This window comes from Hemibagrus wyckioides, linkage group LG08, assembly GCF_019097595.1.
Source record: "Hemibagrus wyckioides isolate EC202008001 linkage group LG08, SWU_Hwy_1.0, whole genome shotgun sequence".
Lineage (NCBI taxonomy): Eukaryota > Metazoa > Chordata > Actinopteri > Siluriformes > Bagridae > Hemibagrus > Hemibagrus wyckioides.
Genome location: NC_080717.1, coordinates 5858452 through 5886168, shown reverse-complemented (window position 1 = coordinate 5886168; position 27717 = coordinate 5858452). Strand labels below are relative to the sequence as shown.

Genomic DNA, 27717 nt, shown 5'->3' with positions numbered 1-27717 from the left:
ACATTTCAGATAAGTAGTTCTACTACTCCTACAGACGAAGAGTATAACTGCTTTAATAGTTCCTTTAGATAGATAGATAGATAGATAGATAGATAGATAGATAGATAGATAGATAGATAGATAGATAGATAGATAGATAGATAGATAAAACATGGGAATAAACCATGGGACCCTCCATATTCATCAGCAACAAGCCAATCTGTGATGTATATTTTCATCCAAGTCACTGTCTCAGCCTTTTGGACGCCACCATATATAATAACACTATTACATTATAGAATCTTATATTATAATTAGTTCATGTTAATGAGATTAAAGTCCTCATTACAAACACTTCTTTTCAATTAAAATTTGCACTCCTTCTTTATTTTCGGCTAACAACCCACCAGTGCCCTCTGCTGTACGTTTCACCAACCATAGACAAATATATATATATAAAAAAATGTCAACATTTATTCATCATACTTGCAGACATTCATACATGGTTTCACCATTCAGTGAAGTATGCATCTTCTACACTAGTTAGTAAACTAATCTGGTTACTTTAGTAAAAAAGTAATCTGGTTAATTTGTATAGCGAACAAAACAATTCAGTCCCTGTATTTGTCTAAGCCTCTGAAGAGGTGTGTCTAACTGTACATTTATAACAAATCCTAAAATCTGTCTGGATGAGACGTACCTGAGAGGTATCATAAGGTTTAAAAAAAATCCTGTTTAATACATTAGACAAAATTCATTAGGTTGGTACAGTGGAATCAAGGTCTGTGCAGCTGACATCTATGTATGATGACGGAGGGTTTTCACGACACATCCATCGGAAATCTCTTCCATTTCATACACTGTACACTCTTCTGCTTTCTATGAGATCTCGCCTTTCCACAGAATCGCTCCAGGCTACTGTGTGAGGATTTTCTTTGTGACGTTCTTCTTCCAGCTGGATTTATCTGAGGGATAATAAGAAACAAGAAACTATTAATCAAGGAGTAGAATCAAACCATTTGTTTACAATATTAAGCACAGATATAATGTATAATGCATCTCTTACTTTATTTTGTGAACCAGCCGATGACTTTGGTGCAGAAGTCCTGCATGCCATGCCAGCAGTACTGCTGTGCCAGACTCTCGGCTGACCTCGTGGGTGCTGGAGTGGTTGTTGTAGGTGCTTGTGTAGCTGCCTTTGGTGCCAAGATCTTCTTTAACGTTGTTGTTGTTTTGGTCCCTGGTTTAGATGCCACAGGTTTCACTGCCTCTGCTTTGACCAGTTCTGTTTTGGCCTTTGTGGGTCTGGCAGGTGGAGGTCTTGTTGGTTGAGGTTTCGCAGGCTTTTGTCTACTTGGCTTTTGCTTTGCAGCATTTGGTTTCTGTTCTGGCTTGGCTTGATCAGAACGTGGTGCGCTCATAGATGGTTCAGGTTTTGCCTGCTCAGGTTTAGGTTGCTCCTGCTTGGTAGCTGTGGTTTGTGTGGTTTGTGGTTTTAGTGGTGCCTGTACCACAGTGGACGAGGAACTAGCGGTGATGACCATCTGAGATTCATCCGACGCTTTCTTACACATGGTAGGCTTGAGGATTCGTGGGCCCTGGCAGGCGCTGTTCAACTTGCGCAGCTCCCACATGATCTGTGTGAAGAAGTGGCGAGGGTTGGTGTTGTAGTTGCGGCAGACGTCCGGCTTGCCCTCATACTCGCACCAGTAAGAAGCTTCCTGACCCACGCAGGAGACGCGCAGCCTGGTCAGCTCTCCATGTCCTGTCAACGTCATAGAGCATCGGTCCTTAGTTTTCGTAACAAACTGGATGGGTTCTTCCCAGGTGATTTTACTCCTTCCCGCTTCAGCAGCGTTTTGTCCATCCTGGTTGTTTGCAACAGCTGCCCAAACGCAGCAGGACAAGACGAGTACACAGCTCAAGATCTGCATGCTGCAAGCTGAAGACGAAGTATGAGACAGCAGACTGCAGCAGGCTGTGAGCAGACTGAGCGCCCATGGGCTGGTATTTATGGTCACCGCTCACAAAGAAGGCTTTAAGGCCAGAAAAAAAAAGTATGGAAACGTGTATTCTCACCAGGGAAGAGAAGACCCCCTCCCCCTGACCCGCATGGTCGCCTGAGGACTGTCAATGATATCCTGCACACATATGAAACCAATTTAAAGGAGCATGCAGGGATGCGATACAAAAAAAAAGAGAGCAAACACCCAAATATGGAACTTTGGTCACACATTATTCAATTGATGGGAATTGTCTTGTAGGTGAAACATGGAAAGACTTCCAATAAGACCCAGCTGCTGAAATCCCAGCTTCCAACAAGTGAACCAGTGTCTGAAGTTTGAAAACATGTGCATCCTGCAATGAGGAACATTCATCAGTGGTTTCATTGTTTAGGAAACTTTCAAGATGATTAAAATTCAAGAACAAAATCAACACTTCAGACATGAAAACAGGGGCTCTGAAGGAGAGGCCACTGAGAGCATGAATAGGTTTATATTTGTGTGTGTGTTTGAGGGGGGTGGGTTGATGGTCTTATTTTCATGCATTCAATGCCTTTTTGAGAATGGGGGGCCAAGATCTGGAATGTAAATACCATGGGGGCCCTTAACGCCTTCCTGCCTTTGGCCCTGTACCAAATCAAGGACCAAGGATCTCAGTCTTTCTCCTGATCCTTTTCTTCCTCATAGAACTTTAACACTTATGGGTGAATAATAGATTCGGCAAATTAAATAACAGAAGATGGTTACCGAGGTAAACTCATAGACTGGTATAGATGCTGATCTGTTATCTGTTAATAGATATTAAAAAAAAAACAAAAAAACAACATTTACCAGGTTTTTGAGTAACTTACTAAGATTCTTGTTTTTATTTTAAATTAGATTTCCTTCATACTTCATACAAATAACAATTCAATTTTATGCTCAAATACAAATACAACAAATGTGGTACATTTGGTGTGGTAGGGACATTTTTTATTAAAATGGTTTGTCAAAAAACAAACAAAAAATTGGTACTATTTGTCCAAATTTAGCACTAGTACCAAATCACAGTACAGAACCACCCATGGTTCCACAATTTACTGAATTGACTGTAATGTAGACAATGCAGTTAAAGACGTTGAAACATCTGGAATGGTTGAGAGTTTAAATTCCCACACTGCTTAGAGTAAGCTGCTGATAGACCACCTGAGCAAAGCCGTGATCTTCTCACTGGGTTCTTCAAAGATTTTTTTTGGGATAGTTAAAAATTCATATCCTACTACAGGGTCTACACAGAGCTCTCTCAGATAGAGAACCCCTCTTATGCCAAGGTTCTAGATATAGTACTGTTCAAAGACTTAGATATTCTCAACCAGAGACTGTAGACCTAAAGGTTCCAAGAACTGGGAAAGTGGTAGCTTAATGATTAAAGTGTTTGGCTACCTGATCATAAGGTTGTGAGTTCAAATCCCAGGACCACCAAGCTGCCACTGCTGGACCTCCTTAACTGTCAACTGCTCAGTGGTATAAATGCCAAATGCTGTAAATGTGAGAACTGCTGCTATAATTATAAGCTGCTTAATATTGCTCTTCTACCAGATTTATAATCCCACTGTCTGGGAAGAGAACTGGTTCTTTTAGAGTCTGGTTCCTCTCAAGGATTCTTCATCTCATCTCATCAACAGTACAGAAATGAATTGAAAAGATGTGAAAACCTAAAATAAGCTGTAGATAAAAGCTCTGTGATGGCTCGTCTACACCGTGTTTGGTTTGCCATGTTTGGGGACATCCTTTTGTATAAATCGTCCTATTCGAAAAGAGCTGAACTACCCAAAGATACATCTGCTGTGTAAAACCGATACGTGCAAACACCGGGGAAATTATACTGGCTTCACATTTTTTACACAACTGTTTACACCTCAGGCAGTTTTAACCACTTGGAATTGAAAACAAGCCACGCTGGCAACCGCCTCAGCTGCTCAATAGCATGTGATTAATGTCTTTGCTAAAGATTCAGACACCACCAGGATTTAGCAGCGTATACGCTGCAGTGTGTAGTGTGCAGGTGAAGAAAATGAAGGCCACAGCAAACTTCTAGGGACATTGAGTGGGGTGTACGAAAAAACATTTTATTCAAGGCCTGTATAACACTGTCATATCATATAGAAGTCTCACAGAAAGAACAGTTATGATCAAAAAATATCTAGCACCTGACATTATTATTATTATTATTATTATTATCACATACAGGAATATGAAGGCCTAGCAACAAACGAGCAGTGAATTAAATTTGCTCCAGGTACCACCAAAAATTACACAGGCATATTTTTTTCTGTGTGTTTCTTTTTGTTTTCTTTCTTGTTTTACAGTGACGTATTACATTCACACATTGATAGTTTGCCAGTGATCATTTGAAATTGCCCCCCCCCAAAACCCCCCACCCCCCCAAAACAAAACCCCAACATAACAGGATTTTTAATAGCTAAGAGACCTGAGATCTACAAAAATAGGATTTGGCATCAGTTTATTTATATTTTTGTGGAAATTTCTTTAACTAGGCCTACAAACTCCAGCTCATGAGCTTTTGTTCTGTTAGTATCATAAAGAGGGCAGTGCTTTAAAAATGTTCATTCAAAGAAACTAAATTACATCAAAACTGCCTCGTTGTTATTTCCTCTAAAATGTTAGAGATGGTGGATCTTGAACATTTCAAGAACGGCGTTTTGACCGCCAAAGAAGAACGTTGTCGTACGTACGATTTCAGGGTGACGTTAACTATACCATAAACATAAAGGCAACATTTCATTCAGCCTCAGCATGGGTCAACAGCGATCCCATATTGCATTATCACCACAGTATTAGCACATATACAAGCATGTGTTTATATACATGTACATATAAGATTGTTGGCTCATAAACGGTATGGTCCCTTTAAAACAGCAGTGCTGCAGGTAGTTAATGCCTTATAGAAAAAAAACATCCCCCTTCAGACAAGCTGTAGAGGTATGTTCAGGAGAAACTGAATGTATGAATGAATGAATGTTGAAGTTGCACAAAATTACCTGACTGCACAATGACTGTAAACAAGGATTAGTGTGTCTACTGTATATAGTGGCTGAATGTGGTATGTTGTTTATGTCCCTGACTCCACGTCTGTAACCATCCGATGTGAGGCCGGTGAAAAAATTCCTCCGAAAGTAAAGTTCATAAAGGTTCCAGTGTTGGAGTTGCTAGTTTATTAGTTTCTAATAAACTGGGAACTCAGTGTAGAGTGGAAAGTGGAGACGAAGCCCAAGTTGTTGTTGTTGTTGTTGTTGTGTCTGGGCGTCTTCTTCCGATCCCATCCCCCGCTCTAAACTTCATGAGTTGGGTCTAAAATAAAGGAGATGGAGGATGATAATATAACACAGTGTTAAGCTTCAAGTATTTAAAATCAAGGATTTACGTTAGAGGTGCCAACATAACGAACACAGAAATCAGTGTATAACTTGATAGATGGCCAAGTTGGGCTTTTTTTTCAATTAAAATTCTGGTGTAATCACTGCTTAATAGTTTTTTTTTTAACTGACAGTCCCACCCACTTGTTTTCTATTGGCTTAAAACTTCCACCTAGGATTTACACGCCCACCTAGATACATTCCATATGAAGAGAAAGTAATCGCTACTAGAAGCTTCTTTTACGTCCTTTCCTTTTCAGTAAAAAAACTTTTCTGCCTGGTCAAACTGGCTAAAGATACGACGGTCCCGCCCACTTGTTTTCTTTTGGCTCACAAGACTCAAGACCTAGATATATTCTGTGTGAGGAGAAAGTAATCGCTACTAGAAGCTTCTTTCAAATCCTTTCCTTTTCAGCGAAAAGGTTTTTCTGTTTGGTCAAACTGACTAAAGACACAACAGCCCCGTCCACTTGTTTTCTATTGGCTCACAAGACTCAAACTTTTGCATTCACACGTCCACATCGATAAATTCAGCGTGAAGTGAGAAAGCCTCCTTCCCCTTTCAGTGAATTAGCTTTTCTGCCTGATGAAATGTAATGGCCATTTAGTCTTACCTACACACTTACCTATTTTAACCAAAAAAGTTGATTATTTTTTCCTTGCTACAGGCTAAACGCTAATGTTGGCACCTCTGTATGAGTGAAAGAAAGACTTAAAAATGCCCAGAGACTCACAGTCTAAAGTTTCAGTCAGTTTCCAGCCGCACTAGAGAGAGAGAGAGAGAGAGAGAGAGAGAGAGTGAGAGAGAGAGTGAGAGAGAGAGAGAGGGAGAGAGAGACAGATTATAAGGATCACGGACCTTTAAGGAAGTGATAATAAACTGAGTAAATATGAGATGTGAATGACTCGAGAGCGACAACAGGAAACTAGGTGAGATTTACAAAGGTGTTAAATACATCTACGCTCACAGTGAAGAATACGCATTATACTCTATCGTTATTTATATATATTGCAGAAGAAACACTAATCATGTGACTGGATAGATTCAGATAGCAAACAATTTTTGTGAGCACAAATTTAGCACTGTCCAGAGTCCAGCGTTCCCACTATTATTAGAAAAAATATTTTCGCTTAAGGATTGCGCGCAATCTGCTTTGCCTCAACTTTAATTTCATATACACTCGAAAATAAATGATATGCAGATACAGCCAAGATGGATGTCTGATATTAGGCAGCAATTAGTGAGGGAATCATTTCAAATACAAATACTCCAATGAAGGTAAATGAATGTTTCACAGCTATAAAAAAAAATACGACTGCAGTGACCCGCCCTTAAACTTAAAATAATACAAAAAAAAATGGATGTTTATTAATTTAATTTTATTTCATCTGAAGTTATGGACATTTGTGTGCACATGTCTCAGCTCTTTGGGCTGCACGTGATGAGGTAAAAGCAACGTAACTTTGATATGGTGATAATTTACTTCTCTTTCCTGGTATTGAACGCAAGCGCAAACCTTTTACACTAAAATACATAATCTTATTAGCATAACACCTTTAATGGGCACGGGACATTTTACACATTTTCTGGTTTTGGTGTTGCTCTAGACTGGAAAATATATGTAAATGTACATGAGTGGGAACCCTGACTGTCAGACGTGTGAGATACGTGAGCTCAAGACAGACAGAAAGACGAAGTGCTCATCATTTCTAATCCAACGACAGTCAGTACCTTTGTGGAGTACTGATGAGGAAAAAATGAAAAGGTTCCTCCTTGGTGTCACCAGTCGCCGTGGCGAGGCGGTGCCGAGGCTCGTGGGAATCGAGTCATAGTATCATAGGCGGGGAGGCTTAAGGAGAACAAGTGGAGAGAGATGATCAATGCCAGGGCATTTTTTTTTCAATACAAGACTCACTCATTCCCTTTCAGTGTGCCAGAGGAGCAGGACGAGTGTGTTCCCATGCCACACAGGACACCATGGTGTACATCACCCGCTACACCGATCTAGCCATCTAAACCTTTTAAAATATGTGGATAGCTCTAGAGTATGAAATAAATCAGATATACGGAATAAAGTAACTGCTCTGGGATGCTTTCACACATTTCTCCACTATCAGTGCACGTCCAAAGTCTGAAAGAAAGTGACTATAATCGCTTTTTTCCATCTCCTTACCAATCTGGATGCAAGTTTCCCACTAGTAAGCGGGAAAAACAAACATGGTGGACGAAATGAAAAATCCATCGTTATTCAGTGAATATAAAACCATGATGTTCTAATATTGCAATGTAACTGGAACATTCTAGCTAGTACGTTACCAGCTAGAACCTTGTTATGGTTATAGTGTGCAATTGTTTTCAGCTCCAGCCTATAATTTCTCCTTAAAAACAATACCAAGTGTGAAAGCACCCTCATTTAGTTAGTTTCAGGTGAACACGCTGACCTCCCTGACCCACAGCGGGATGAGTGCAAGCTCTCTTTCATACCGAACACAGCGGGGTGTGTGTGTACGTGCCCTGTGTGGCGCTGCGTCCTGACCTCTGTTACACCACCAGGTCTGAGAAACTGAGACGGCTCGAACACAGGCATGCAGTTAGTAATATAAAAACAGCCCGGTGCAGAATAACGGTCGATTCAGAGCCACATGCAGGAACATTCTGCCCATGAAGCAAAAAATAAACAAAGAAAATTAATCTGAAATGATTTTTGCTTTCAGATTTATTTGAGACGTGCAGTTAGTACTGAGCTCAGAAACTGGCTGCACTGGCTGAGCTAGCTATGCTATAAAACTAACTGGAAAGAGCATGTTCGCACCCAGCATGCATTGCACCTCCTATACATGATTATATTTCCTTCAATCCTGTCACCAGAAATCTAAAGGTGGGCGATACGACAATTATCGGGGGTTAATAGCAGTACAGAATAATTTTATTTTTTTTTATTAATATCTTTAGAATGCAAGATCAGGCATGAAGAACTGATTAGCCAATAGCATCACAGAGTCAGATTAAAGCTGCATAGCAACAAGTCTCTGATTGGCTGTTCTGAGGTTCTATTGTACAGAACTGTGCACGGTTTTAGGTCAGGGGAATGCGACTAAAACGTGTCAGATAACACGTTTGCAAAGTTTTAGATGAGCAAAAAACATGATTAATCGCATCCGGTTAGCTTTTTGTGTATCCAATAATGATTCAATTAAAGCTTTATTTTCTGTCACTAACTTTTGTGGCCAATTTTGACTTCTGATGCTGAACAGATGAGAAAAAAACCCACAAACTTCTCCGTTCATTCATCTTTAAAGATATTGTTTCTGTTGTCCGTTAATTAATCGGTCCAAAGAGGTTAAATAAAATGAAAAATTTATGAAAATTTCTGACCTAACAGCTCTAGTCTCTGGTCTGATAACCTGCCTTCGACTAATCTGATGTGATTGGATTAGAAATCTAGAGCTGCTGAACATTCCCCAGTGTTTTCCCTACATTTATTAGCTCTACTAAAGAAATAATTGTAGAGCTAATAAATTTATAATTCTTAAAATAATTTGCTGCGAAACTATCTGGACAAAGCAAAGTCCACAAAACAACTTGTTTTAAAATTCAACCTAAAAGATGTTTGCAAAATTAAAATTGGTAGAAAATAATGACTTAAAACTGAAATAAATAAATAAATAAAAAAAAATATATATATATAATTTTAATTAAATAAAATTCTCATTCTATGTCCAAATGCAGTACTGTATATCTTTTCTGTATACATGTTCAATTTTTACTTTAATAATTAAAGAATTAAATGTACTCTTAGGGGAAAAAAGGTTCCATCTAACACCCTAAAGTTTATTCAGTTTGTCTCTCTGGAGGAAAGCTTATATGAAGAACCTCAGAAAATCCTTAGGGTTAGGGTTTTCCTGTCAGAAACTTTCTAAACAAAACCATGGATCAGAACAGATCTAGAAAACTAGAACTATTAAGCTTCCCTAAACCTCCCAAAGGAACCAGGGTTAGGGTTTTCCTGTCAGAAAAGTTCTAAACAGAACCCTGGATCAGAACAGATTTAGAAAACTAGAACTATTAATCTTCCCATAACCTCCTAAAGGAACCAGGGTTAGGGTTTTCCTGTCAGAAAAGTTCTAAACAGAACCCTGGATCAGAACGGTTCCAGAAAACTAGATTATTAATCTTCTATTAATCTTCCCTAATCCTCACAGAGGAACCATTTTTTCACTACGAGCGCCATTTCTTGTGATTTTTTTAATGAAATGTGGCTCTAATGTAGTAGTCAGTGCAGTTAGTCTGTTTTTTTCTTAGTAGCAAATCATGAAAGCATTAAACATTACGATTCACACTTTACCTCGTGAAAAATTCGTACGTTTTAAAGAGACAAATTTGCCGTGTCGCCCACCGTTTCCAAAACCTGGCATGCAAATCATTGTCGTTTGATTGATTCAGTGCAGTGGGGTTCGGTTCTTTTTACCTTGACATTACAGGGTTTTGGATACCTTGCATATGTTCATTATAATAACCATTATTACCAATTTCCATACTGAAACAAAACATTAAATACAAACAAACAAAAAATAAGCAATGAGACAAATGACATGCGACTGGACAGTTAGGCCTCATAAATGTGCAGGTGAGCATAAAAACAGCACAAGGTACAAATTGTAAGACTTTCAGTGTATTAATGCACAAAAAAAATACACACAAACTCGATGTGATACGTAATATACATGATGATTTTAACAGCCCTTTATGTTAAACAAGGGAGTTATTTTGGGAAAAAAAACATTCTTTTACACACACACACACACACACACACAACACAAAGACGAGCAAGACCCTTCACCGGAGAAGCATTCCAAGGCTTAAGCTTAAGAACGAAGAGATTTTTGTACAAAAAGTTTTCATATTAATGAGATTCTCAAAGAGGAGAGCAGGAGGGAAATTGGGAGGAAAAAAAACAGCTTACGTTTTCATGGGAATTGTGTCAATGCTAAAAAGATACAAGACAAGCAAAAAACATTAAATCTTCCACCATCGAGGCTTATGTACACTGACATGTCTCCGGTCAAGACACTTGGTGATTTCTTTTTAATGTTTCAGCACTATTTCATTACTTGGAAGTGTGTGAGTGTGTGAATGATCGAACGATACAATGAAAACACTGAGTATCTACAATAGAGACTTTTTTTTTTTTTTCCTTAAAGTGCAAAGTGCTGGACAAAGAGAGAGACAAATAATGGAGGAAGATGGAAATTGCAAGAATCGGTTATCATAATGTGAAGTGCCAAGTTCCTGAGACAGAGGTACTGAGACCGAGGAAAGAATGGGGGGAAAATAGAGGGAAAAGAAGAAGGGAAAAGCAAAAGAGAAAGAAAGAGAGAGAGAGAGAAAGAAAGAAAGGAGTGATGAGAAAATATTTTTCTTTACTTCTTTCAGACTACTTTAAGAAGCTTCCACCTCGGTGGTACGAGTTCAAGGGTTGTGTTTTAGTCGTATTGTACTCACTCGTCGTAGACATCCTCGGTGTCCATTCTGCGGTAGAACTTGGCCAGTCTCACAGACAGGATGATGCTGGGCAGGAGGAAGAGAGCGGAGCAACCCAAACCGAACCAGAATGTGTTCTGCAACACAATGACACTCGCGGTTGACCATCAGTAGACAAGATATGAACACACACACACACAGAGCGCTGTCTAATTCTCAAATCTGATTGATCCTCACGTCTTGATTCATCTTCTATAACAATAGTTCCTTATAGGACACTACAGTGTCACTGTTTCTATGGTAACAACCCATTCTTCTTCTTCTTTCGGCTTTTCCCTTCAAGGGGTCGCCACAGCGAATCATCTCTCTCCACCTATCCCTATCTTCTGCATCCTCAACACTTGCACCCACTAGCTTCATATCCTCATTTATTCCATCCATATACCTCCTCTTTGGCCTTCCTCTTTGCCTCCTGCCTGGCAGCTCCATGTCCAACATTCTCCTACCAATATACTCACTCTCCCTCCTCTGAACATGTCCCAAACGTTCCTAATCCTGTCCAACTGTGTCACTCCCAAAGAGAACCTCAACATCTTCAGCTCTGCTACCTCCAGGTCTGACTCCTGTCTCTTCCTCAGTGACACTGTCTCTAAAACAACCCATTCAAGGGTGCTTACAGTATATGATGGATGCTCCATATAATGTAAACCTAGTACAGGTAACTATAAACGGATGTGTTCTTATTGTAAAGTGAACAACTTCTCACTTTTGATAGATACTGACCACTGCAGTCCGGGAACACCCCACAAGAGCTGCAGTTTTGGAGATGCTCTGATCCAGTGGTCTAGCCATCACAACTTGGCCCTTCGTCGAACTCTCTCAAATCCTTACGCTTGCCCATTTTTCCTGCTTCTAACACATCAACTTTGAGGACAAAATGTTCACCTGCTGCCTAATATATCCCACCCACTAACAGGTGCCATGATGAGGAGATCATCAGTCTTATTTACTTCATCTGTCAGTGCTCATAATGTTATGCCTGATCGGTGTATAGTGATATATAATTTATAAGTAGAACCCGATATGATCTTCTGTTGTTGTAGTTCAAGATTCAAGCAAGCTGTACATCCTGAGATGCTTTTCTGCTCACCATGGTTGTAATGAGTGATTGTTTGCGTTAATAAATAAAATATCAGGAGCATATTTTAACTCCCATCTTGGAGTTCAGAGCTTCAAAGCGCACTCCAGTCACATGCTGCATCAGTTAAGTAGGAAGTGGTGGAAGCACGCTAACCTCCAAAAGGATCCTGCCTTGATCCTCAAGGCAGGATCTGCCTTGAGGATCAAGGCATCAAGGATCAAGGCTTAAGATCCTGCCTTGAGCTTCATTTAGTCTTTATTGTAAAATAATAAAGCCCACACCCGGGTTAATTATCTCAGCATGCCATAAATTGCTATTCCGAGGTTTGACATGAATTGAAACCCTTTTATCAAGTTCCTGCTACCGGAGGTCTGGAGTGCAAACAGCTAATTGCTATTAGTTAATTACTGTACTGGGAGTTAGTTAGTGCTTCGTGCTGTTTGGAAGTTTTGCGGTAATGAGCGTGAGATTCAGTGCGTGTCTTCAGAGGACTATAATTGTAGTATCGCTGTATTTAGGTTTGTCTTAATCACACGCTGGACTCCTCAGTCTTGTGTAAGTGTGTATGCGGTTAGACGGGATTGAACACACAATCAATCATTTGTTCTCCATCTCCATTTCCTCTTCCTGCTGATTGTCACTGGGGGGTTTACCCAGGCACATAGCCAGTCCTGTTTCATTCACGCTGAGCCAAAACACAGCTTTGACTCGCTGTATGCACAGATGTGAACATGGACTACCCATGAGAGCTGCTCAGCACTTGAGTTTGGATTGACTTTGATGCTTTGAAGTCATCTGAGGTGGTTTATTTCTCTTATACCACAGCGACACTAACATATTTGTTTGGCTATTGAAGAACGACACGTTTAACGTTAAAACAAGTTCGTGTTTTAACAGCTTTAAAGCTTCCGTCACCAGCCGTCATCTGTCTGATGTGGAAGTGTAGAACAAATGACCTTTCTCTCTTGAATGTAACCCCCTTTGAACACGTTCTCCCAACCACACATTGGTTTCCTCCATCTTAAACCAAGAACGAATTAGTATGAAGTTTGATTATTAAGTACATACACCGACCAGGCATAACATTATGACCATCTTTTGCCCTTGCATCTTTTGGGCACCTTTTGCTGCCCAAACAGCCCTGACCCGTCCTGCACTGTGTATTCTGACACCTTTCTATCAGAACCAGCATTAACTTCTTCAGCAGTTTGAACAACAGTAGCTCGTCTGTTGGATCGGATCACACGGGCCAGCCTTCGCTCCTCACGTGCATCAATGAGATAATCAGTGTTATTCACTTCACCTGTCAGTGGTCATAATGTTATGCCTTACTAATGGCTGCTTTTCAGACTCTTTCCATAAATGTGAAATAACCATCTTGTTATAGGAAGCTTTGTATCGATCACTGTGAAATTCTCTGTGTGTTATTATGGGTGTCTGTGTATGAGTTGTTTCCATAGGAACAATCATCAACAATAATCAATAATCCTGTAGTTTGTTATAGCCTGCCTGACAAAAATAATCCACACCTATTGACCAATCAGACTTAAGAAGCAATGATGTGGTATAAACGAATAAAACACATCTCTTCCACTACAACAAACTACCTCTACTTCCTGTTATCTCTCTCTCTCTCTCCGGTGGGCTCTCTCTCTCTCTCTCTCTCTCTCTCTCTCTCTCTGAAGACTGAATTTGAAAGTACACAATTTTTTTCACACTTAAAATGTTTATATACTTATCCAGATACATTTATATTAAGATTATATAGAAATAATATTAAAAAGTAAATAGATTGTCCATTTTAAAATAAAAGGATAAAGTAATGGGTCTGATATTTGTTACTAACTAAGTTGCTGTAACACAAGAATTTCCCCTAATGGGATCAATAAAGTCCATCTATCTATCTATCTATCTATCTATCTATCTATCTATCTATCTATCTATCTATCTATCTATCTATCTATCTATCTATCAAAAAAAATAAATCTTGAAATGAACAAAATTTGTTTACATTCAGGTCTAGAGTTTGTAATGGTGTAGACAATTTTATTAGCAAAAATAAAATTTCTATTTTGATTTAATTTTATTAATTTTTTTTCTAAATTTACAGAATTTAGGACTGTTGCATGACAAGCAGGTAAAAAAACAAACTCAATTAAAAGAATAATAATTTTTTTTAAAAATCTAATTACTTACAAATTTTGCTCGTTTTATTTAGATAGCTAAATAAGAATTCTAAATGACCGATCGTCATGAGAGCTACAGAGGTTCATGTTTTCGGCTCTGAACTGACGTGAAGGTGATTTACACCATATCTTTCACAAAAAAGATCAAATCTCTCACCATGGAATCGAAGAAGAAGCCGCAAGCCAGAATCTCTGCAGTGTCTACGATGTTACTAAGAGGTTTGCACGTGGCCACGTCCATCATCAGCTACAGAAAAAGGATTGAGGAAAAAAAAAAAGATGAAACGTTAACATTCTTCTACATACACCGAAAATCTTTAGCATTAAATTCAACGCTCACCGATGTCTTGATCCATTCGATGTACTGTTTGAAGTAGCCGATGATGGTCTGCTTGTATTTCTCACTTTCCTGCAATCGAGGATCACAGAATCGAATCATTCACTACTAGCTCACTAACATTTCCTTGACTAGAGCGAAGAACACTACTGTACGTTACCTGATTGATGGTAAAAGTCGCGTTGTGCGAGATGAGATACTGCGCCTTATTAACGGCTTCAAGTATTTCTGATATTTTTAACTGAAAAAGACACGGTAACGATACGATAAAAATCCTAGTCGCATATTGAAAAAATGAGATAAAGAAAATTCCAGTAGAAGTCACTTACTGATAGATCTGTCGCAGTCCTCTCCAGAAACCTGATGCTCTGGTTCATGGTGTTCTTTAAGGAAACACAAGTGGGACAATATGAGCATAAGTAATTACGTGATTTGAAGTCAGATTAGCAGCCTAACGATCACGTACCGGTGCTAATATTCCGCTTATTAATACAACGGAGTTTACGGCAATCAAATAATAAACATAAATAAAATCATTTTTAACGAACAAACCCCAGGATACAGACCAATTTGTGTATTTTTTTTATCATTTCTTTTTCAATCACAGTTTGTGATACGATTATAAACAATAAGAATAAAACATGATGTTACGGAAAAATAAGCAACGATGGAGAGTCACAATTTCCATATCCGATGATGATTTACCTATAACGTTTTCTGAAGTGTTTTATACGGTGGCTGAGAAGTGCAGAACTAAATAACAAATCCAAAAAACAAAAAAAAAACAAACACAAATTTAAAAACTAAATAACAAAACAGAAAACAAACAAACAAAAAAAATCTAAAAACAAAATAACAAATAAGAAATAAAAAAACAAATCCGAAAACAAACAAACAAAAACATCCGAAAATAAAATAACAAATCCGAAAATAGACAAACAAAAAAAACCATCCGAAAATAAAATAACAAATCTGAAAACAAACAAACAAAAAAACCCCACAAATATGAAAACAAAAACAAACAAATCCAAAAACAAAAAACAAATCCGAAAAAAAAAAAAATCCAAAAACAAAACAAATCCGAAAACAAACAAACAAAATAAATAAATAAAAAATCCAGAAAAAAAAATCCAAAAACAAAATAACAATTCTGAAAAAAAAAATCCAAAAATGAAAGAACTAATCCAAAAACAAACAAAATAACAAATCCGAAAAAAAAAAAAAAAATCCGAAAACAAAACAAATCCGAAAAGAAAAAATAAAACAAAAACCAAATCCGAAAACAAAACAACAAATCTAAAAACACAAGGACAGTTCAGACAAACCGGAAAAGGTAGTTTGTGAGTGGAATTCTTACCTCTGATTGGATGAGACATCTGTCACTCAAGATATACAGGAAGAAGGAAATCGTGTATCTAACTTTAAATCTTTTAAAGAAAATAACAAGCATATATATTTATATTTATAAGAAAATGGAATTCATTCAGCGCTGCTTTGAATATACTTTTGGATGTACTGATAGCGTATCATGGCATAAAGATTAGTTTGGATTTCTAAACACACACAGGTATGTTTCAAAAATAAAACTATTCCAGATTATAGGATGTAAGAAGCACTATAAGAGCAGAGCTGTGTTCATACACACACCACTTTCTACTGCTGCGGCCTCCAGGACTTCCTGTATATTCTGAGTGACAGATGTCTCGTCCAATCAGAGGGAAGAACTCCATTCGCAAACTATACCTAACCTTTTCCAGTTTGTCTGAACTTTCCTTGTGTTTTTTTGATTTGTTATTTTGTTTTGCACTTCTTGGCCACCGTAGATTTATATATCATATAAGAAAACTAATGAACCAGTAAACAACATGGTTCAGGGATAAAGAGCAACATGTACTTTTTATCTGTTTATAATTACACTTAACACAAGTTGCTTTTCTTTAGAAGCTTTAGATGCTCAAAATGCTGCCTAGAGAGACAATCCCTTCCTGAATTAAATATAAACTACTACTACTACTCATGAAATACTGTATATATACACTGATCAGGCATAACATTATGAGCACTGAGAGGTGAAGTGAATAACACTGATGATCTCCTCATCATGGCACCAGTTAGTGGGTGGGATATATTAGGCAGCAGGTTAATATTTTGTTCTCAAAGTTGATGTGTTAGAAGCAGGAAAAATGGGCAAGCGTAAGGATTTGAGCGAGTTTGATGAAGACTGGATCAGAGCATCTCCAAAACCGGGTGTTCCCGGTCTGCAGTGGTCAGTATCTATCAAAAGTGGTCCAAGGAAGGAACAGTGGTGAACCGGCGACAGGGTCATGGACGGTCAATGCTCACTGATGCACGTGGGGAGTGAAGGCTGGCCCGTGTGATCCGATCCAACAAACGAGCTACTGTTGCTCAAATTGCTGAAGTAGTTAATGCTGGTTCTGACAGAAAGGTGTCAGAATACACAGTGCAGGACGGGTCAGGGCTGTTTTGGGAGCGAAAAGGGGACCAACACAATATTAGGTAGGCAGGTGGTCATAATGTTATGCCTGGTCAGTGTGTAATACGTCTTCAGTAATATACAGCTCAGGCTGGTAATCATGAGTTGTCTAATATTATGCCTTTACTGTAGAACCTGCTTGAAATGGTTATATAAATGCTCAAAAACCGGACACACATGACTGGATATGGAGGAGCTACAAGAAGCAGCATGATAATGGACTGTTAAATGAGAACCTGCAGGCTGTTGAACTTCGTTAATAAAACAAAAGTATATTTTAAAGTAATTGTGATATAATCAAAGTATCAATGTTTTGTGACCACAAATGGAAACAGAAATTCATGGGAAGTCAAGCACAAGCTCAGCCACACACTCATTTACACACAAACTTACCCTGGCGTTAACATATTTCTTGAAATTGAAGTCGAAAGAAAAGGAAAAGAAAGAGGAAAGAGACAGCAACACTAAGTGAGAGAGAGAAATTTTGAGGAAGTATTGAGGAAGTAGTGGAAACGGCACCGATAAAGCACAGATAATAAATACCGCATAAGTCTTACATTAAATCCTATAAAGGAATCCAGGAATACACACGTGTGAGTGTGTGGGTGAGTGTGTGTGTGAATGCAGGTTCATTATACAGAGTCAATGTAAACAACTCTCTCTTCATCCCACTGTCTGTGAATAAACACAAATTCCAAGAGCTATGATCCAAAATCTAGTGGAAAGCCTTCACAGAAGAGTGGAGGATATTATAAAAGGAAAGGGGGAATAAATCTGGAATGAGATTATAACAGTGAAGCATCTACATTTTAAGGATAAGAAGCAATTTGTTATTCAGCATTTCTCTCTCTCTCTCTCTCTCTCTCTCTCTGTCTGTCTGTCTGTCTGTCTGTCTGTCTGTCTGTCTGTCTGTCTGTCTGTCTGTCCCTCTCTCACTCTGCGTCTGCCTGTCCCTCTCTCTCTCTGCTTCTCTGTCCCCCTCTGTCTGTCTGTCTGTCTTTTTGTCTCTCTTGCTCTGTCTGTTTCTTTGTTCACCTGTCTCTCACTCTTTCTGTCTCTGTGTCTCTGCCCCCAGTCTCTCTCTCACTCTTGTGTGTCTGTCTGTCTCTCGTTCTCCGTCTTTCTCTTTTTGTCTCTGTTTTTCTATACTCCCGCGTCTCTCTCTCTGTTCCTCTGTCTGTCTCTGTTTCTCTTTCTCCTGTCTCTCTCTCACTCTGCGTGTCTGTCTCTCTTTCTCTCTGTCTGTTTCTCTCCTGCCTCCCTGTCTGTCTTTGTTTATCTGCGCCCCCATCTGTCTTTGTCTCAGTTTCCCTGTTCTCCTCTCTGTGTGTCTGTCTGTCTCTGTTTCCTGTTTCTCTGTCCCACTCTCTCTCTCTCTTTGTCTCGGTTTCTCTGCCCCTTGTCTCTTTCTCTCTCACTGTGTGTCTGTATCTCTGTCCTCCTCTGTCTGTCTGTCTGTCTCTCTCTCTCTCTGTTTCTCTGTCCCACTCTCTCTCTCTCTTTGTCTCTGTTTCTCTCTCTCTCTCTCTCCCTCTCTCTCTCTTTCTCTCTCTCTCTCTCAGTCCCACATGGACATCATGTTCTCCATCAGATATTAAATAAAACCAGACAGCATTCAGTAGTGAATAGATGATTGAACAGATGCTGGATGAGAGAGAACATAATTACCATGGCCTGTTGTAGAGGGATGACCTGCTTGGAGTAGATCTGTCGCAGTGTGTTAGCGTGGCTCTTGACCGAAGTCTGTACAGATCCTTTAGGCTGAGACAGAGACACAAACCATACACAGATCATACGGTTACTGAAGAAAGAACGTTCACAGTTCATAGTGGATATGTACTGAGTGTTTGCTGCCATTCCAATGTTATATATGGTTACATTGGTTGATATAAATAGAGCACAGTAGATGAATTTCTACTGGTACAGAGTAAAATAGCCATCCTGATGGCCCTAAAACACCAGTGAGGATGTGCCACAGAAGGGAAATCAACTTATTGGACGTTTTCAATCAGTACAAACAAATGAATTATTTTATCTCCAGTAACAAGTCTGATATAAGATGGGTCTGTTGGCTTTCAGTGTGTTTTAGGCGTGTTTCTTTCCTTTGTTGGATAACCTTACACAGAATTTTACTGGTTTTCTGATTTTAGATGCTTATAAACAAGCACTTGGGGCATCTCAGAGACCAGAGATGGAAACATTGCGTGAAAAAAATAACTGAATAACTAAAAAATAACTGTTTTTATATTTTTAGAACTTTTATGAATATATAGCCCCTAGGATGCTCGGTAAAAACAGAAAAATTCTTAAAACCCTGAGTGTCTACTTTCATATGAGCTTCATATTAACCACCAATGTGAAGGAAGACATGACAAAGACATTCAATACTCAACGTGGACAGGAGCAAATTCCATTTTTTGGCCTCTGGGAAAAAGAGTTAACATTCATGGAAGGAGTCTCCAGTGTGACTGCTTTCTGTTAGCACATCAATATGTTTTCTGCTTGTGGAGCTTCAGGATATAGGACTTTGCATTTGCTTCATAACATGATGAGCAATTTGTTTTGCTCTTGTTCAGATAAAGAGTGCAATATTCCACAGCGGTGGAAAAGCAGTACATTATAAAACAACACGCATCAGGAGATGTGGTTATAGGAAAATAAATGCATTCACGTGACAGCCTCATAGGCATCGGCCATGCAGTCTGAGGAGGAAACAGAAATGATTATTCATCTTCCCGAGTCTTCGGGCCCGAGTCGTTCATCACGTGACCAGTTCCTGGATCGGTATCTTCAATAATATCAGTCAATAATACGGTATCAGTCAATATTACTAATGTAGTGTCGTATAATATTTAGAATCATTAAATTATTATTATATTATCATCAAAAGGCATGTGAAATGAACATGTTCAGAAAAATAAAAAAGTTCTGTTCTTGTTCCTGTCAGTCTTGAACAAAAATCAGAGATCCAAGTCAGATAGATGGATGGATGGATGGATGGATGGATGGATGGATAGATAGATAGAATGACAGACAGACAGACACATAGATAGATAGATAGATAGATAGATAGATAGATAGATAGATAGATAGATAGATAGATAGATAGACAGAATGACAGACAGACAGACACACAGATAGATAGATACACGTAGATAGATATATAGATAGATAGCATGACAGACAGACACACACAGATAGATAGATAGATAGATAGATAGATAGATAGATAGATAGATAGATAGATAGATAGATAGATAGATAGATAGATAGATAGATAGATAGATAGAATGACAGACAGACAGACACAGATAGATAGATAGATAGATAGATAGATAGATAGATAGATAGATAGATAGATAGATAGATAGATAGACAGAATGACAGACAGACAGACAGATAGATAGATAGATAGATAGATAGATAGATAGACAGACAGAATGACAGACAGACAGATAGACAGGATGACAGACAGAGACACACAGATAGATAGATACACGTAGATAGATATATAGATAGATAGATGGATAGATGGATAGATAGATAGATAGATAGATAGACAGACAGACAGACAGACACACAGACACACAGATAGACAGATACACGTAGATAGATAGATAGATAGATAGATAGATAGATAGATAGATAGATAGATAGATAGATAGATAGATAGATAGATAGATAGATAGATAGATAGAATGACAGACAGACAGACACACACAGATAGATAGATAGATAGATAGATAGATAGATAGATAGATAGATAGATAGAATGAGACAGACAGACACACAGATAGATAGATAGATAGATAGATAGATAGATAGATAGATAGATAGATAGATAGATAGATAGATAGATAGAATGACAGACAGACAGACACACACAGATAGATAGATAGATAGATAGATAGATAGATAGATAGATAGATAGATAGATAGATAGATAGATAGATAGAATGAGACAGACAGACACACAGATAGATAGATAGATAGATAGATAGAGACAGACAGACAGACACACAGATAGATAGATAGATAGATAGATAGATAGATAGATAGATAGATAGATAGATAGACAGACAGACAGACAGACAGACAGACAGACAGATACACGTAGATAGATAGATAGATAGATAGATAGATAGATAGATAGATAGATAGATAGATAGATAGATAGATAGATAGATAGATAGAATGACAGACAGACAGACACACACAGATAGATAGATAGATAGATAGATAGATAGATAGATAGATAGATAGATAGATAGATAGATAGACAGACAGACACACACAGATAGATAGATAGATAGATAGATAGATAGATAGATAGATAGATAGATAGATAGATAGAATGAGACAGACAGACACACAGATAGATAGATAGATAGATAGATAGATAGATAGATAGAATGACAGACAGACAGACACACACAGATAGATAGATAGATAGATAGATAGATAGATAGATAGATAGATAGATAGATAGATAGATAGATAGAATGAGACAGACAGACACACAGATAGATAGATAGATAGATAGAGACAGACAGACAGACACACAGATAGATAGATAGATAGATAGATAGATAGATAGATAGATAGATAGATAGATAGATAGATAGATAGATAGATAGATAGATAGAATGAGACAGACAGACACACAGATAGATAGATAGATAGATAGATAGAGACAGACAGACAGACACACAGATAGATAGATAGATAGATAGATAGATAGATAGATAGATAGATAGATAGATAGATAGATAGATAGATAGATAGATAGATAGATAATTTATTGATCCCATGAGGGAAATTCTTGTGGATCAGTAAAATGATCCAAACCTATGTCTATAGCTATTCAGAGCAGGAGATCACACACAGTGTCTGTTAAAGTGTAAATTACACCTCAGACCTCACATCATTACTGTGAAAGTCTTGCAGAATGAATGAGAGGCTTGTGTTCACGTCTGCACTCTCAACATAATACCTTTAAAAAACCCCCGGGCTGTATACATTAACACAGAACTCAGGTGTGAAACGTGACCTGTCAGCAGATCTACTCTAAACGGAGAGACGGCTGTCGGACTGGAGCTATAAATAATCGCGGTTCTTTATTACCCATGTTTATAGGTAGAAATAAACATAGGACCCACCAGCTGGTCAGCTTGAACGTCCAGGTCATTAGCGAACGACAGCAAGTCGACACGGGTCACTCCTTTACTGAGCTGCAAAGAGACGAGACGAAAGAGAAGGAAACCTTAGTCACAATTAAAACCTCATTACGTTTTCATTAGACTTTTTCTTCATCTTTATATAAAGAGAACATTTGCTTCTTTCATTGATGTATTCTAACAATGTAATGAAAAGGTTTATCAAAAATCTTTAAATTATTCATTTATACTCTTTTAGAAAGGTAATATCAATCAGTTATCATGTAACTACAGACTTAGGTTAGTAGAATAAATTAATCCCCATGTAAAATATTTTCCTGAATAGCTTTTAGCTTTTATTCAAGCTGATTTTTTAAAATTATTCATTCAGATTTTTAGAGACGCACTGAATCAGGAATTCTATTAGAAATGTAATGATGTTCTTCTGAAACAGTAAAATCAACAGAATAGAAGCCTTTATTTCTTACAAATACAGAATGAAAATCTTTCTTTGCATATCCCATCCTTGGAAGTTGGGGTCAGAGCGCAGGGTCAGCCATGATGCAGCACCCCTGAAGAATTGAGGGTTAAGGGTCTTGCTCAAGAGGCCAACAGTGGCAGTTTGAACCCTTGGCTTGAACCCTGATCCTCTGCACAACAACCTTAACCACTTGACCTACCACTGCCCCACTGAGCAGAAGGTTGTGAGTTCAAATCCCAGGTCCACCAAGCAACTACTGTTGGGCCCCTGAGCAAGGCCCTTAACCCTTGATTGCTCAGTTGTATAAAAGAAATGGGATAAAAATGTAAGTTGTACTGGATGTCTGCTAAATGCCAGGAATGTAATGTAATGTCGGAGGTTCGAACCCCACTACTGCCAAGCTACCGCTATTGGGACCCTGAGCAAGGCCCTTAACCCACCCTGCTCCAGGGGTGCTGTATCATGGCTGACCCTGTGCTCTGACCTCAGATTCCCACCTGGGATATGGACTGCATTTCGTTGCCTTCTACATGTGTAATGACAATAAAGTCTAACCTCTAATCATGTACTTTAGACTTCTGTAAGGGCTGACTAAAAATTGTGTAAATAAACTAGGAGATATAAGCCAGCATGTGAAGGTATGACATTATGAGTTCACTTTTTTTAATTTAATTGAATTTTTTAAATTGAGTATCGTTTCTTATGGACGTTTGGCTGAGAGCCTAAATATCAGGAGTCCTTTTGTAGTAATTTACCAACACATCATAGAGAAATGCTGATATTCCTGCCTGTTTTGGTCTCATTTCCTCTTTACACTGCTTGTATAATAAAGATAATCACCATAAGTCTATTAGGGAAATTTGCCTCAGTCTTATGTTTGCACCTTAGCGTCCGTCCGTGTCCAGTGCACAACTTCAAGCAGTTGAATGTCAAGCGCTAATAAAATGCTAAGTGGTGCATCAGAAGGGGAGGATATCCACATCTGTGCATGGAGCAATCAGACGAGAGACAGTACCTCTTCTATATAAGCTGCGAAGTCGATGTTGGTAATGCCGGTCTCGTTGAAGCTGCTGAGGTTCTGCTTGCCTTCTTCACTCAGCAGAATGATCGTCTTCAAATCCACCTTCATGTCATCGAGCTTCTTCGACACGTCCTTCGTGTACTGGAGAAGGCAAAGGGAGAAACCGCAGCAGTGTTTTGAGATACGAGGCCTAGGGAGGACTGATAGGAAACAGATGCCTTTGCTCCTGGAACACTGCTGCTTTGTCTTGCTCCGTGAGCGACTCGAGGAGCACACAGTTAGTGTAGTGTTTTCCCGACTCTACAACTCCCTGACTCGGCTCATCAGCTAATTCTCAACATCTTGTTGATAAATGAGGCTTATTAAAGCAGGGTGAAATGACAACAAAGCTGGATTTTGGGTGGAAGACTGGGCTCAAATTCTCCACAAATGCAAATACGGACCAGGATCCACGATCTCAGTGTGAGATCTCTCTCAACACGGGGAACGGGAATAAAGTTTATCTTAATGCAACAAAGGTGCTGGAAATTTGGGCGTGTGAAATAAACCTGAAATCTGGGCAGGATCGTGATCAGGATTATAAATGAAGAATAAACCAGTTGGACGAGTGCTGCGGAGGGAAAATAATCAACCAAGGTGTGAGGCAGAGATACTGTTAGCACACTGAAAGTGGATTATTTTCCTACACCAGCTCTCAATAAAGTGTTTTATATTAGGATTACATTATGATATTCATTTCTGGGGTGAGGCACACATCCCAGGGCACTTGGTCACTCCTGAAAATTTAGAGATGCCAATCAGCTACAGCGCATGACTTTAGACTGAGGGAGGAAACCGAAGAACCTGGAGGAACGGTTGAGAAGCACGGTGAGAGCATCCAAACTCCACACACACAGGTGAGAGGCAGGAATCGAACCCCCAACCCTGGAGGTGCGAGGCAAACATGCTAATCCTGCTAGGTCACAACGTCTACCTTAAACGAATGAACCGATGAAATTCGGATATTATCAGAGGTTTTCGACTCCAGTACCAGACACTCCCTGCTCTGCTCACAGCTGATCATTAATTATTCAGCTTTTTTCCAACTTTAAACTGTGCAGGACACTGTGTACTGTCCCAGTACTGGAGTTGAGGAACCTCATTTTAAAGCATCTCTATGCAGGTCATGTGTTTAGAACTGGAAGAAATAAAAACGAGAACAGCATAACATTGCAATGAAGACAACCACTTAAATGGAGAGTATTATACACCAATCAGGCATAACATTATGACCACCTACCTTATATTGTGTTGGTCCCCCTTTTGCTGTCAGCCCTGACCTGTCGAGGCATGGACTCCACTAGATCCCTGAAGGTATGCTGTGGTATCTGGCACCAAGATGCCAGATCTGACTTAAAGGATACTTTTGATAGATACTGACCACTGCAGACCGGAAACACCCCACAAGAGCTGCAGTTTTGGAGATGCTCTGATCCAGTGGTCTAGCCATCACAATTTGGCCCTTCGTCAAACTCGCTCAAATCCTTACACTTGCCCATTCTTCCTGCTTCTAACACATCAACTTTGAGGACAAAATGTTCACTTGCTGCCTAATATATCCCACCCACTAACAGGAGCCATGATGAGGAGATAATTCACTTCACCTGTCAGGGGTCATAATATTATGCCTGATCGGTGTACAATTCTAAACAGAACAAGCTATACATTCAGACTAAGCTGTGCTTTTACCCCAGGCAACTGAAACGACTACATCGTGTCCCTGCAATACCAGAGGAAGCACAATACAGCTCTGACAGGACCTTGGGTATCTACTCTTTAAAACATGATTACTAAACTGAGATCATTAAGTTTAAGTGAGCCAGTATTTGAGTGTAAAAAGTGCTGTATACACGAGCTGGCATTTACTAGAGCACTGAATGATGCCTGGTTTTAAAGAAAGGAGCTCATTTGCATCACTTTGTGAGAAAAACACTGGCTAGATGGTCATTAACACCTAGAAGATTCTGTCAGCTTGCCAATCGGCTGTGAAAAAAGGGAGAAATCATAGCTTTGGGGTTCGTAAAGATTGGAAATGATTCAAAAAATCAGATGATAGGTGAAGACTGACTTCCACTTATACTATACCAGCTTTACACTATCATGATACTGACTATAAAGGAATTATTATGAATTGATGGCTGTATAATTAACATAAAGGACACGATCTGCGTTAAGTGTTTATCCCTGAATATCAGTATTGTGTTTGTAGACCCATAGACATTTATAGAGCTTTACATTCGTCCACAAACCACAAACCTGAGGTTTTATATTCTGTAACAATTACAAGGTATAATTCTCAATCTAGTCTAGCCTAACTGGGAGCTTAGGATGGATGTACTGTTTAAATGTAAGCCATTTGTCCTCCTAATAGCTTTCTAGGAGATGATGAATTAACTCACCAAGCTGGTGTTGAGCAAGGCTGAGATGTTGAACACTTTATCCAGGTGGAGGGCAGAATAGATCCCATGGTTCTCCTTACAGTTACTGAGAGAGAGAGGGGGGGGAGCGACATGATTCGACTGGAATATCACCATCATCTATTATTCTCTTATCTTGGTTTTTCAATAACAGCCCAGTTTGCTCGGGTTTATTCACAGCTGTTATGTAGAAGGTCACGAGTATAAATCCTGGTACCTCCAAACTGCCACTGCTGGACCTTGAGCGAGACCTTTAAGATTAAAAAACGGTCAGCCATGTATGCGACTCTTGATGCTTATCTTGGACAAAATTGGGAATCAGTACTGCTATTTTTTTAAAAAGATTATTAAAGATGTTATTGGCAGATGGAGGAGAAGATATTCCACGGAAAGGGTCAACGATGTGAAATTGCACATGAAATATCCAAAGCGATGTTTTGTTAAACTCTAGCATCGATAAATGCATTATATTCAGAGCTAAAAAATTAGATATATAAATAAAAGAAACTGCTTCAAACCTGATGACAAATGAGTTTTAGATAAATTATCAAATTTTATCGCCCTTTTTTATTTTAATTTATCCATTTTTGTTCCTCTTCTAATTATTTATAAGGTTTTTCTACGAAAGAAAAGCAAAAGAAAAAGTAATAAAAATAAATAAATGTCCTAATAAATATAAATAGCGTTAGCGAGTTTAAACTAGCTCTTTGCTGCCCCCTGCTGGATCACATGAGTGCTTGCATGACCGGGGAAGTGACGGAACATCAATGTAAATGATTAGGAGCCATTTTAATTGAACTAAAAATATAACAATAGTATTTTTTGTCAACATGAAGCTCGACACGAGAGTATTAGCGCAATAAAGTGTTAAAAAAAAAAATGACTCACTGGCAATTGATTCATCACGAATCGATTCAGTGTCGATTTACATTAACGCATTTATTATTTACATTATTCTTCTTTTTACATAATTTCACTCAGGAGCTCTCCTAGGATAGGAAAGTTTTTCCAAACAAGCTTGTCATGCAATTTTGTTTTCTATAAATGCATCTTAAGAATCAATATTTTGATGGTATTCACCTGTAAATGTTTTCCACAGTGAGCTCCACTTCTGGATCGTTATACAGGTAACCAGGGATGAAGTGCTTCCATGAAGGATTCACCAGATTTGGAGTGTCCAACACCTACAACAGAAAAAAACACCTAAATATTAGCACGACTTTCTCAGCCATAACAGAGAAGCGCTGAATGAATATCTGTTGCCAGGGTTTGTACAGGATTTTCTAGCATTTCCTTGGCTGGTTCTCATAAATAACATGTTTTACCACATCGCATGATTCTGAATAAACGTATAAAACAGCTTAGAAAAGACAGCAGCTACGTTTCTTATGCAGCTAGAAGGCACAATATAAATTAGCTCCTGAATACTAGCTTCTTGTCTTATGTAATACTGTCATTTTCCTTTCTCAGGGATTTAGCTAGACAGTATTCTTCGACCCTCACCCTAACTGTACTAGCATGGAGATTATTAAATCTGGACAAGAACATCTACTAAATGCAGTAAC

General features: G+C 38.7%; 2 protein-coding genes across 14 annotated transcripts in view; both read right to left on the bottom strand.

Annotated features, from left to right (window-relative positions):
* Positions 1-120: 120 nt before the first annotated feature.
* On the bottom strand, positions 121-2116 carry fgfbp2a (fibroblast growth factor binding protein 2a). Of its 2 annotated transcripts, none has more exons than XM_058396531.1 (2): positions 1046-2116; positions 121-969 (listed from the first exon to the last, which is right to left on the bottom strand). In XM_058396531.1, exon 1 carries the CDS (start codon positions 1911-1913, stop codon positions 1047-1049), a length of 867 nt encoding a protein of 288 aa, XP_058252514.1. In that variant the 5' UTR covers positions 1914-2116; the 3' UTR covers positions 121-969; position 1046. The 2 variants fall into 2 exon arrangements, with proteins under 2 accessions (XP_058252514.1, XP_058252513.1); XM_058396530.1 differs by having other exon boundaries at positions 121-944; positions 1046-2101.
* Positions 2117-4069: 1953 nt separating this feature from the next.
* prom1a (prominin 1a) overlaps positions 4070-27717 on the bottom strand; it is a 67494-nt gene continuing 43846 nt past the window's right edge. For 2 of the 12 annotated variants that reach the window (XM_058396519.1, XM_058396517.1), the window contains 16 exons: positions 27233-27336; positions 26135-26219; positions 23691-23837; positions 22198-22269; positions 18707-18799; positions 17432-17449; positions 14874-14927; positions 14705-14785; positions 14548-14616; positions 14365-14454; positions 10902-11017; positions 10363-10386; positions 9868-9936; positions 7131-7248; positions 6133-6163; positions 4070-5333 (listed from right to left, as the gene is read on the bottom strand). In XM_058396519.1, coding sequence (XP_058252502.1) covers positions 7179-7248; positions 9868-9936; positions 10363-10386; positions 10902-11017; positions 14365-14454; positions 14548-14616; positions 14705-14785; positions 14874-14927; positions 17432-17449; positions 18707-18799; positions 22198-22269; positions 23691-23837; positions 26135-26219; positions 27233-27336 — 1092 coding nt within the window. In that variant the 3' untranslated portion in view covers positions 4070-5333; positions 6133-6163; positions 7131-7178. Of the gene's footprint in view, positions 5334-6132; positions 6164-7130; positions 7249-9867; positions 10703-10897; positions 11018-14364; positions 14455-14547; positions 14617-14704; positions 14786-14873; positions 14928-17431; positions 17450-18706; positions 18800-22197; positions 22270-23690; positions 23838-26134; positions 26220-27232; positions 27337-27717 lie in introns of those variants that run through there. The other 10 variants (XM_058396518.1, XM_058396520.1, XM_058396521.1 and 7 more) reach the window with 8 other exon arrangements.